Consider the following 12,108-nt stretch of genomic DNA (forward strand, 5'->3'; position numbering starts at 1 on the left):
TCAATGTTGGAACTTGTTTATTTAAACTTAGTTTTAACTGTGCATTTTATGTTGAGTAGGTCTCACAAATGGAATAAACGACCATTGCAAATATTTGCATGAAGATGATGTTTCTGGAATACCTTATTTTGTTTCAGTGTCAATGCAAGCAATTTTAATTTGCATTTTGATGATGACATAGGTATTCTTTTCCAAGGAACTATTCAAGGATCATAATAGGCCTTTTTCCATAAAAACCTTTTAACATAAATATCAGATAAAGGATTTTACTTTAAAGTCAGTTTAAGCTTTCAGTAGAATCTTTGTAAAATGTTGTATAGTGTGCAGGACTCCCCTCGTTCCTTTGCCAACTTCAATATCTTGACTTTGCTATCAAGAACAGAGCTCAGCTGCTATCCGTGCAGTAAGCATTTGGAACAGGTAGCATTCAACAGTGTGGATAAACACTCATTTGTCACAATACAATGAGAAGCTATAAATATTAATGTCTGGGACTGCTGTTTTAAATTTGGAGACTGCAAACCTTTTCAAAGATGAGTCATTCACCCATCCATTCTCTCTTTTGGAAACCACTAAAAGAAGTTATTCTAGTGCGCCATTAATGAACCCTGTCAGTGAGATATTTACTACTTCTTTTTGGCCAAGCTTTTTCAAAGCAAACTTCTTAAAGAGCTCCTCTAGCCAAAAAACAATTAAATACAAGGAGTGACTTCATTATTTTCTCTCCCCCAGCTCCATCACTTACACAAAGCATAAATAGCCTAATGTTTTCTTGCCATGTTATACCAGGAAATGATGATGCTCATTCCGAGGAAGAGGTAGAACACGGCAATGGAATCATTAATTGCATGCAGCAATTGTTCCATTCTTCCTTTGAGATGCCCAGGACAAGCAGAACAGTACTAGATCCTTTAGGGCCAAGTTTTTTAGTGGATTCTTCAGTCCAAGTTCTTGTGCCAAATCCTGGGTTCCAATGAACTCATAAACTGAGTTTACATTGTGTTAGCCATTCTGGGATTAGCTGGCTCCTTACAAAGGGAAGAGGCGGTGGTGCACACACCCCAGAGCTCAGAAGGCTGAGCTTCCCAGAGGATGAGGTGTATTTACAAGCCAGCTCTATGCCTAATTTTCAAGCATAAATATACTCTGTCCAGTTGGGACTGAGAAGGGAAGATGGCACAGATTTAAGGAGAGAGCATGAATAAAATATTGTGGTCTACAGGGAAAACTCTGCACAGGAAAGTGCATATTGGCTGGAGAAAGAAGAGAGCAAATATCTAAAAGAGTGGAGGAGTCTGCATTTTTTCAGGTGGAAGGGTGTTCTTCTTCCCATTACAAAGACAAATCACCATCTACCTGAAATTTTTAATGCGAGTTTGGTCTTCTATCCAGTCATGGGGTGGGACAGAGCTTATGCTGGATGACAGGAGGAAGCACCTTGTAGCTGTTTAGGAGCTTTGTAGATGCTTTAGTTTTCTGACTCTTACGTTTTTACCAATATTTGCGGCTGTTCATTTGACATGGATTGTTCATTTCTCATAAATTCCCTGACATGGAAGTTACCAAGCTTACCATGTAAGTCCGAAGCACACCAGGATGAATCAACATGCAGGTCAGATGTCAGGATCTTACAAAGACTGAAGAATGGTTCCCCCTTGACATGGTAATAATGCCACTGTCCTGCAGTTGTATTCAAAATAATCAAATTCTGTGGTATCAAGAGGAATCTTGAGATATATCCTGCAAATGAAGAACATGGTACTATTGTACTGCAATATACATGATGCCTGGACTGGTAATGACAATGGGGATTATGCAGTGTATGTGAATTTATTACTTGAGTTTAATTCTGTTAGTTTTAATAACTGTGTCCTATACCATAGCAGATCAGTGCTACATGAGAATTGGCTCTGTTATTGCAATGAAGTCATCCTCAGGGACTTCATCTGACATGCAGGGTTCCTGATAGACAATTGCAACAATTTCCCATTGTATTTCTCTTATGAATTGTGTGAAACATTTGGTGTTGGTCTTAAATCAGCCTAACTCCCTACAGCTAGATGTTGACACTGCCAGTCAATACTTGCATATGTCTTGTGCAAGAAGCTTCCTCTTATTCAGAAGGAACTATTTTAGGCTTTCTTAAGGTTCAGTTTGTTGGGACTTCTATCTTCAGAATATTTCAGCAGAAATAACATTTTAATTTCACAGCCTCTTTTATAAAAAAAGGTTAGTTTCAAATTTAGGAAAACCCAAAGCTTTTTTAATTTTTTTCTTAGTTGAGGTTATACGTAATTGGGGAAAAGACCCAGCAGCCAAAAATTACACTTGCATATTGTAATTGGGTTTTCTTGCAGAATAACTTTTCAGTTTGTCCTTCATGAAACCTTACAAAATCTCATGAGTTCTTCAAACCTGTGCTTTCCTACAGACTGTGTTCCAGGAATTTTTCAAGACTTTCTGGTAGAAGAGAGCTGTGTCCCAGCCACTAAGCTTTAGTATATTGGTATGTTTGACACACATTTGTAGACACATCCAAGTGACAAAAAGAATATTTACAGTGTAATGACCTCTGCAGTTGCAGTTCATAAATGACATCAACTAGCTTTAAAGTAACTCATTTGCAAAGAGCCAGGAATATAGCCTGGTGGAAGATACCTCCTTGCTACCTGGGTACCAAGTGCTTAACTTCTTGGGAGGATTTTATGGCACTTACTGTGTGCAGTTGTGGCTTATCTAATTTCAAGATAGCTCTGCAGCTCCTCAGCTACAGCTCTGCTGCAGCTGCATTAAAGATTTTCTTTCTCTCTGGAGGAAACACCCTACTACGAAATCCTACCACCACGGTGACCAGAGTAAGAGATCTCATTTCCTGTGCTAACTACAGGCTTAGTCACAGATTAAGCTCATCACATGGGACTGAATGAAAAAGCAAAGTTTGAGCAAGGGCTGAGCTCCTAAACAGATGATTCTGTGGCATACAAAAGCTTTGGGTGATTCTAAATGGCTTTGTGAGCAAACAGCATGACCAACACCAATATGAAGCTACAAAGCTTTCTGAGTTTGTCACTCTGCACCCTACATACTGTGCACGCCATACTGCAGGTGAAAACTCCTGCCTTCAGCAAAAAGCTAAGAGGCAGATCCAGGCCCACCATCTGCACTCTTTTTCTCCTCCTTTCCCTCCTCCCCCCTGCTCTCCACGGGGCAGCAAGCACCACGGCGTTTCCTCCCGCCCCCGCGAGTGCAGGGCGCTGGGATCTCCCACGCCATTGCCTCATCCTCCGGGAGCGGCTCCCGATGATCCCTCCCCAGCAGCCCCCGGCTCCCTGCCCCCTGTCACCCCGTTCCTGTCAGCCTTCAAGGGTCTGAATCAAAACACACTCACTGCAGCGGCAATCTTTTGGCTGACTGCAGCGGGCTCTATACAGCTCAGAGTCTGGTTTGTTCAGTTTAGTGCATGTTTATTTATATTTATTTTTTTTTTATCCTTAAATTTTTTTGTCATGCACTGGAATGTGGAAATACAGCAAGAAAGTAAAAAACATATAAACATATGCATCTCCTCCAGCCAGAGTGACTACTTCAGGCCAAACATAACACACAGGCTGGATTTATTTAATTTACTTCAACCAGAAAAGTAAAGATTTATTTAGAGAAGCAATGCCTTTTAATTCCTTACTCCTTATAGAGTATATGCATAGCTTCAGAATCTGAAAATAAAATCCTGAAATTTTATTTTTTTTATAACCCCGAGATGAAAACATTTCAAAAGAGAAAAGTTAAAAACATTTCTGTCTGATGACTCTTCCAAATAATTTCAGCTACAAAATTTCCTCTGCAGAGAGTTCTCAGAAGCACACTGGGAGAGGCCAACAAAACTGGTCTGCTGTGGGTTTCTTTTCTAGTCTTGCAGATGCATGACATTATAAATGAATATCATAGGCTTCATTAGCCGTGGCATGGCCCAGCAGGCTTTCCAGAAATGCCGAGTCTGTGGCTGACAGCTATTTTGACTGAGAATTGCTTCAGCAGAAACCAGGTCTGATAAATTCCCTCCCAAGACATTACATCCACTACATATGGCTTCTGATAAACTGCAAAAGGTTTTCAGTTTTATTAGTAACCTACTGGGCCAATGGTTACGGAAACAATAATTTATGTTAGACACTCTAAGTGAATTTTTTCAATTCAGTGATTGCATTGCAAGAGTATGACATGCCTCACATTCTTTCCTAGCCACAGTGATTTCTGACCCAGAACATGAGCTTCCCTTCTAGACAGCTGTCTGTCTGCTCTTCCTGATACTCACTTAGGTATTTATCATCCATCAACATTTATTTCTGCCTATATTGAAGTTTGATCACTGTGAATGCACTTCTAAACATCTGCTATATGAGGGAGATAATTCTTGCTGTCTGTCCATTCTTTGAGTATAGAAGCTTGCAAACATGTCACAACTACAAGTCTACTGCCTTGCATTACCCAACCTTACACTCATGAGTTACACTCAAAGGGGACTTCAGGGAATTTGCTGATTTGCTGCAGTACTGTGGCACCAACAGATGCAGGAGACCAGCAGCCTTCTGCTCACAGCCGGGTGCGCGCAGGGGCCTTGCTGGCGTGTCAGTCTCTGCTCTGCTGCAGATGGGAGGGCAGAGAGAAGAGTTTCATGTAACTGTGGAAGGCTTGAGATGCCTATAAAAAAGTTTTGTGCGCTCTGTTCTGCACATTTGTTGCTAGTGTGAATTATAGAAACCCAGCAGTGAAAGTCTTTGAGGACAAGAGTACAAGGTCCAGTCATAGCTTGTAATTTTACCTTCCAGTTGCCAAGCACAATACAGAATCTTAAGGCAGTAGGTTTTGCATGTTTGTGATGTTGTTTGGCAGCATAATTGTAACATTTTAACAGTTCTAAAGCATCTTAAGAAAAGAAAATATTGCAGGCGTTCTATTTGCGTGTTCGTCTTACCGCATGTAGCTGTTTCACTAGATGTGTTTATTGGTTACCAGGAAACAGTTTCAGATCTAGAATGATTACCTGTATCATACCCACATCAGAGATGTGGGCAAACTTTGGAAACTTTTAGGTTGAGGAAATGCTGCTGGTTGCTAGCTGACAGGAGTTTTCAAAAGCTGTCTCAATGAAAATTCTCATATCACATGCTCATATCAATGTAAAAAATTACATTAAATGATAATTTTCTTAAAATGCTATAAATATTTTAGATTCAAGAAAATATCTTCTTCATCAATGTATTATCTTAGCTCTATAGATGTGCTCATGTAGAGCAAACTAAAATCCTTTTAGAAAAGCCAACCAATTTTTATTTAAAGCCCGATATATTGTTGAGCTGTAACTGATATATGAAGTGGTCCATGCCTGTGTCCTAAAAAATATTAAGAGTCCAGAGGTAGTCACTAGACTTCAACTCTGTTACTAATATCCTGTGTTAATCAAATTAAATGTTCATTAAGATTAAGAGGAATCCAACCATCCTATATGGATGGAGTGGAGAATGAAGGAGCTGTCACAATATCCGAATTTCAGTAAGTCAGAGAAATCAGGTTGGGAAACCTTGCAGATATGTGGCTGCTTCAAAGTCACAAGATCAAGTGAGCAACTGTTTAGCCTGCCCCATGGCAGTGGCAGCATGTGTTAGTAAGAATTTCTGAGTGAAGTATGAACAATCACTTTAGCAGGCCTTGTCCTCTCTATGGACTCGTTCAGCTTGTTTGTAAGAAGAGAGGTGTGAGTGGCCATGGACCTCGACACTTCTCAGCCATTGCCCCAGTCTCTGAAATAAGCAGCATACCTTAAATACTATTATATAAGATCTAATCCAAACCCTATGGTTGTTATTATGCTGAGTTTACATTTATACAGGGAAGAGCACTAAAAGTAGCTGTTTCCAAATTCCGTTTTCTTTCTTGGTCCTTTTTGAAGCTGTCAGTGATGAGAACCAGGTTAGGGCAAACACAGTTATACAGAATTATAAAACTGACTCCTGGCAGTTGTTTAAAAATGAGCATTAGGGAAATTTTGGTGTTTTCCATCCTTTGCAAGAACAAGCCAACAAAATCCCAACCTAGTTTATGATTTTTTGTTGTTGCCAGAGTGGAGGTGTGTTGAGCAGATTCTCCAGTTTACTACACTGGTGGAGGAGGTATGTGGAGGATTTCCCCTGAGCAGGGAATGTTTCACTGCCATCAGTATAGCAAAGACATGTCTGCTGCTTTCTCCATCAGTCTGTGCTTTTCTCATATGTTAACTGCAATTAGACCTTCAAATCAGGGAAATGAGAGGAGAAAACAGGGCTGAGCTATGTCTCCCTGTCTGTAGCTCTAAAGAAATTAACTGCTCCTGGCTGCCTATAGCTCCCACGCATTATATTATCTAGCATTGCTGTCATGTATATATTGATGAAATAGTAATACAAGGAGCTCAGACTCATTCATCAGCTTCATTAATTTCAGTAGCCTAAAAGCTGCCTTTTTCTTTACCTTCACCTTGCATCTGTATTTTGAAGAGGTCGTACTGAAGTGTATCTTCTTAGCTGATATCAACCTTGCCCTTTGTAGCCGCCCCATTATCCTTAAACTCTTCTTCAGAGCCTTCACAATCTTTGTCCCATGGCAGTTTTCTCCAGATCGCACATTTCAGGCTTTGTTATGCCATATCCCACCTTTCCCAGTTCTTCACCAGCCATTTGTGCAGACAACCTGCATACTGCTCTCCTCTGGTACTGTGGCTGCTGAACTATGTTGGACTTGTATTTGGCACCTGCTTACTTACATGGCTGAAAAATAAAGCAGCAGCCCCAGACTTTGATGGTGAAGATCCACATGTGTATGACAGAACTGTTCTGAAAAAGCTGGCAAGAACCAATATTCTTACTTCCAAATTTTTTTCTAATTCCACAGTTTTCCACAGCTGATGTGTTCCATATTCTGAAGAATGTTAGAAGATTTCTTTTTTTTTTTTTGGCCTCCGGTTTCAGTTAAAAATTTTTCCTCCACTGAAAGGCAAGAGGTAGGAGCTACTTTGACAGGACGCATGAGGCAGCTTCTAAAGAAAAATAAACATTCCTCAGATACACCCTATTTTTCACAGGTTTCTAAGAGGCTCGAAAAAATATGATTAACTCAAGAAATTATTAGAGAAACAGTGAGGGACCAGACTTCAGGATGTGCATGCTGGGAAGTGGTGTGAAACACCGTTGTAAGCCCTCCAACAAAACAAAAGGACTGCCTGGTGCCTATGGAAATGGCCTGCACAGAGATAACTACAGAGATAAGGATTGGGGACCAAAGTAGGAGGAGAGCTGCTGGTATGTCTCAACCACTGTTTACTAAAAAAAACAGGCCTATAAAAGGAGGAGCTGTGGTGGTGGGTTTTGGAAGTTCCATTGACACCAATCCTCCTCTGTTGGCTGGCCCAATGCTGGATCCAGGACTGTTGATCTTCTGCTGTCTCTCTTAACTTTTCTTCTCCTCCTCTCACTTTCTCTTTCCTTAAATCACTAAATAACACAATGCTTACCATAATTTTTTTCCCAGATCATGCAAATTGAACATCAAAATAATTAGCCTTTATGTTTGAGCAGCCTGAGCATATATAACAGTAGAAGTATCAGCTTTTATGTTATTCCTTCTGTAGTTCTAGTTCAATCTTATGTTCAAATAGAGCGTTGAGTAATGTTGAGTGTTATTTCACCTTAATCTGACCATGGAGTATCTGATGTTTTTTTCTCATAATTTCCTCAAGCCATAACATTTAAGTCACTCTCCCTGGGAGGGCCAGGTCTGAGACTGTAAGGTTGGATCTATCTGCACCTCGGCTTCTCCCTGAGGGGTTTAGAAAGCAAGGGGGTCCAATCTGTCTCCCTGGGGGCCCTATCTGAGTTGTGACAGAAACATATCCAAGGCTGAGGGATGTGTTTGTTTGGTTTTTTGTTTTTTTTAAATGTTTCAGCTTAATTTTACAATCTCAATCTGCAAACTGAGGCATAGGTGCCTACTTGAATGTGGTGGGTAACCCACATAGTGGTTATATACACCCATATATCTATGTGTGTAAAGGCATCTAACATTTGTTTTAAAACAAACTCCTTTCCATGGGGAACAATGTCTTTGAGTCACCTTTTCCTTTTCAATTTAGCAAAAGCAATTTTGCAGTGTTGGGGCAAATTAGAACAGTTTCATCAGTTATTTCCTTCCTTCCTGTTCCACCAGCAGTGCAGGCTTTGAAATGACTTCTCGAAAACATCCCTGCACACTGAAATCATGAAGCTCTTCAGCCCATGAAACTGCTGAGGGCCATTTGCATCGGCTGCCCAGCTGCCCAGCAGGCTAGCATGCACCCCCTGCACAGGGAGAAGCCTCTTCTGCTGCCCCGTGTCTCCCTGCCCTCCCTGTGCCCTGGCCAGGTACAAGCCACCCGAATTAATTTTAACCTCCATCCTGCCCTTCCCTGCTGCCCGGCTGCTGATGGCCATGGCCAGGCCTGGCCTCCCCCTCCCCGGGAGGAGCGGGGACACTCCCTGGTGCTGCAGGGCCGGAGGAAGGCGATGGGGCTGGGGATTGTCATTGCTGCCCCTGTGCGGAGCCTTTGGACAGGAGGAATGGCTCCAAAGGGATGGATGCTGGGGAGAAGAGCCTTCTCCTGAGCCCCCATTGCCAGGAGAGTGCGGGTGGCAGCGCTGCCACCAGCATCTGCACCATGGCTCTCCTTGGCCCTACGGCTGCCTCGGGGCAGAAGACCCAGTCGTGCCGCAGAGAGGTTCCGCTCTCCAGACCTAAACCCCCTATGGAGAATAATGAGCACTTAACAAGGCTTAATTAAGTCTCTGCTCCGGCGCCCTGCAGTTGGTTTAGGACGGCGGAGAGCTGCCGGCTCTGAGGAGGGCGGGTCGAGGGGAACGAACGAGCGGCGGAACGGGCGGGCGCTTGCTTGGGGAGGCCGCCGGGAGTGCCGGGCCGGGCGCCGGCCGCTTCAGAATGGCGGCGCTGCGGGTACTGGAGCTCTACAGTGGTATCGGGGGGATGCACCAGGCCCTGAAAGGTAACGGGGAGTGGCCGCCGCCCCCGGCGCGTCCCCCTTTGCTACTGCCCTCACGCCCCCGTGAAGGGAGGTTGTAGAGGGCGCCATCTTCTCGATGGAGGGGGCTAAGATGGCCCCTCTCCTCCCGCAGCCCCTTCCCCAGCCGGGCGGGTCTCCTCTCAGGCCTCCGTGTGTAAGGAATCTGTGGGGCTGGAGGGCGTCCTCTCATGCCAAAACCCGGGGAGACAACCTCCCTCTCTGCAGGAGCAGAAACGTGACCTTATGGCGTGGGGTTGGTGTTTAAGGAGCCGGTTTGGCACACGGGCCTGGTGTCAGGGTTTTGGGTGTGCGCTGGGGCTCTGTGGCTCTGCACTGAGCAAGGTCTGGAAGCGTTCGTGGCCTGCTGAGTGGCACCAGGTACCCTGGGTCACGATGAGATGGAAATTAGGGATCCATGGTCGTGCTTCAGCCGGGGCAGCTGCACCTCAGAAGGATTTGATTAGTACATGTTGTGCTTTAGATGGGGTGGGGATCAGGCAGGCCCACAGGATAATGATCGAATTATCCAGAGTATCCCTTAGGTGTGCATATGGGCCTGGTTTTGATTGTGCATAGTTAGGTGAATAGCTGACACATAATCTGTATATGAGACTGGCATTATATTTTCCAAGTATGAAAACTGGTATAGAGAGTTCATTCTAGACCGTGGGCCTCGGTGGGTTTTGGTTGGTTGCAAGGAAACCTGGATCTTAATTTCCTGGCTGTTAAAGCATGGCCTGGGAGGCTTCAGCAAACCCTGCAGACTCGTGTCTTGCTTCCCTGAGTGAAAAAAATGAGCTAGGGCTATTGAGCTCATTTGTAAAGTACGCTGGGCCTTGTTGCTTCCCAGTACAGGTTTCAACAAAAAGTTGTATAATTTAAGAGAGTGACTGTAGTAATTTTAATTTTAACTAGAATCCTTCAAATATTTAAGCCTTCTGAAGTACTACCAGCCCTTCTATTATGCTGTACAACATAGAGCATTTTCATAAAGACATCACATGAAAACATAGGTTGTTAATTTTCCAGTGAGCTGAGTAATTTTAAAAGCTTGTGCTTACAGGATAGAATCCACTTAGCATCGTTCATTAACACTTAACATACTTGCAGTTTGCAGTGTGTCATTTTTTTCTACTATTTAATTTTTACTTTAATGTGTACATGTGTTTTATGCATATATATAATATGTAAGAATACATGTTGTATCTACCTTGTTATTGTAAATAATCCTGACTACCTGTTGTAGCAGGTAGCATTTTCCTTCTTTCCAGACACATCCTTAGATTATTAAGAGCAAAATGTGTATTTGTATGGAACTGCAGACTTTGGGAATCTTTGTGTATTGAAAAAGGTGTTAGATGTTGTATACTGTATATATAGCTGCAATAGTAATCTGCTTTTCTAGTAGTCTGGTTTTTTAAGTGATGTGGAATTCTCTACATGTTAGAGAGAGTTTCCATATTTCTATAGAATGTTGACTGGTTCCTGAAACTTGGGTTTCACCATTGTCTTTCACTCAGGTGTCTGTCATGTGTTGGTGTGTGTATGTACATAAAAAATCTCTCCTGAATGTTACCTAACTCTGTTCTTAATAAATAATAGATGTCTTCATAGAATCATGGAGTGGTTTGGGCTGGAAGGGACCTTGAAGATCATCTACTTCCAAACCCCCTGCATGGGCAGGGACATCTCCCAGTGGACCAGGTTGTTCAAAGCCCTGTCAGAGCTCTCCTTAAATTCCTTCAGGGAGGGAGCATCCACAACTTCCCTGGGCAATATGTTCCACTCTCAACACCCTCATAGTGAAGAATGTCTTTCTAATGTCTTAACCTAAATCTACCTTCTTCCTTTCTAAACCCATCACCTCTTGTAATATCACTACGTGCCCTTGTAAAAATCCTTTCCCAGTTTTCTGGTAGGCTCCCTTCAGGTACTGGAAGACTGCTATAAGGTCTCTCCAAAGCCCCTTCCTTCTTTTCTCCAGGCTGAACAACTCCAACTCTCTCAGCCTGTCTATATAGAGAAGTGCTCCAGTCCTTTAATCATCTTCGTGTCCCTCATGAATGTTTGGTAACATTCTGCAATAGTTAATAAATTGTAATTCCAGATATGATATCCCATGGATAGCTACCTAAGTAAACATCATTTGTAACACAAGAGAATACTTAAAAAATGTGAATACTGGGAATGTAGCCTTTGAAGATTATCAGAATACTGTAAACTTGTATCCAGTAGATAGTTACTGTGTGTATGAAGGCTTGGGAACATGTATCACATTTGTAACTTGTGTAGTTTGGAGCCTGAAGGAATTAAGTAAAACCCTTGTACTATTTCCAGGAAGGCTAAACTTATTTCCAAGCTGTCTGTTTCTGAGCTTGCTGAACAAATGTATCAGTGTCACTGTCTGTTGTAATTTCTGTGGTTCTTCGCTTACAGAATTTGTTCTTGACTGAAGAAATTGCAGTAAGTACAAAGAGTGAGACAAATTCTTTTGTAGTGGTACTAACCAAAGCATATGAAGGGACTTAAGCATAAAAGGAGACTTAAGTTATTATCTGTATAAATGACCCTAGATAGTAGTAAGTGGTTAAATACTGAAATTTGCAAAGCAGATAGGTACAATACTGGTTGCATTGCAGTTGATACAACTTTTTAAAATCCGGGCATTTATTTTTCTATAAAGTATATGAGGATTCAGCCCATAGGCATTGTGTTGTCTTGGACAATTGGTACACTCCTAGATGAAAGTCCTTTTTTGAGTGTTGTTAAGACTAATAATCAGGCAATTTGAATAGAGAGGGTTCTATGGAATTTGCAGTGAATTAAGTATTTAATTACAGGTTGTTATATAAAGCTGATTTTGATGAATTGAACTATGTTCAGGAATGCTGATACAGTCAGACATTTTGATCCTTTGCATTGTTTTCACTTTTTAAGTCTCTTAGACATCTGGAGTCAGTTTTCTTATACAACTTATACAGGACTGAAGTAAAGTCAAGGGAGATTTAAGTGTTGGGTTGTTTTTT

At 42.1% G+C, this 12,108-nt stretch overlaps 1 protein-coding gene across 6 annotated transcripts in view; it reads left to right on the forward strand.

Moving 5' to 3' along the window:
- The first annotated feature begins 8,922 nt into the window (after nt 1-8,922).
- TRDMT1 (tRNA aspartic acid methyltransferase 1) overlaps nt 8,923-12,108 on the forward strand; it is a 29,158-nt gene continuing 25,972 nt past the window's right edge. For 3 of the 6 annotated variants that reach the window (XM_071735135.1, XM_071735136.1, XM_071735138.1), the window contains exon 1: nt 8,925-9,064. In XM_071735135.1, coding sequence (XP_071591236.1) covers nt 9,001-9,064 — 64 coding nt within the window. In that variant the 5' untranslated portion in view covers nt 8,925-9,000. Of the gene's footprint in view, nt 9,065-9,098; nt 9,237-12,108 lie in introns of those variants that run through there. The other 3 variants (XM_071735137.1, XM_071735140.1, XM_071735141.1) reach the window with 3 other exon arrangements.

Source organism: Heliangelus exortis, chromosome 2 (genome assembly GCF_036169615.1).
Source record: "Heliangelus exortis chromosome 2, bHelExo1.hap1, whole genome shotgun sequence".
In the NCBI taxonomy this organism is placed as follows: domain Eukaryota; kingdom Metazoa; phylum Chordata; class Aves; order Apodiformes; family Trochilidae; genus Heliangelus; species Heliangelus exortis.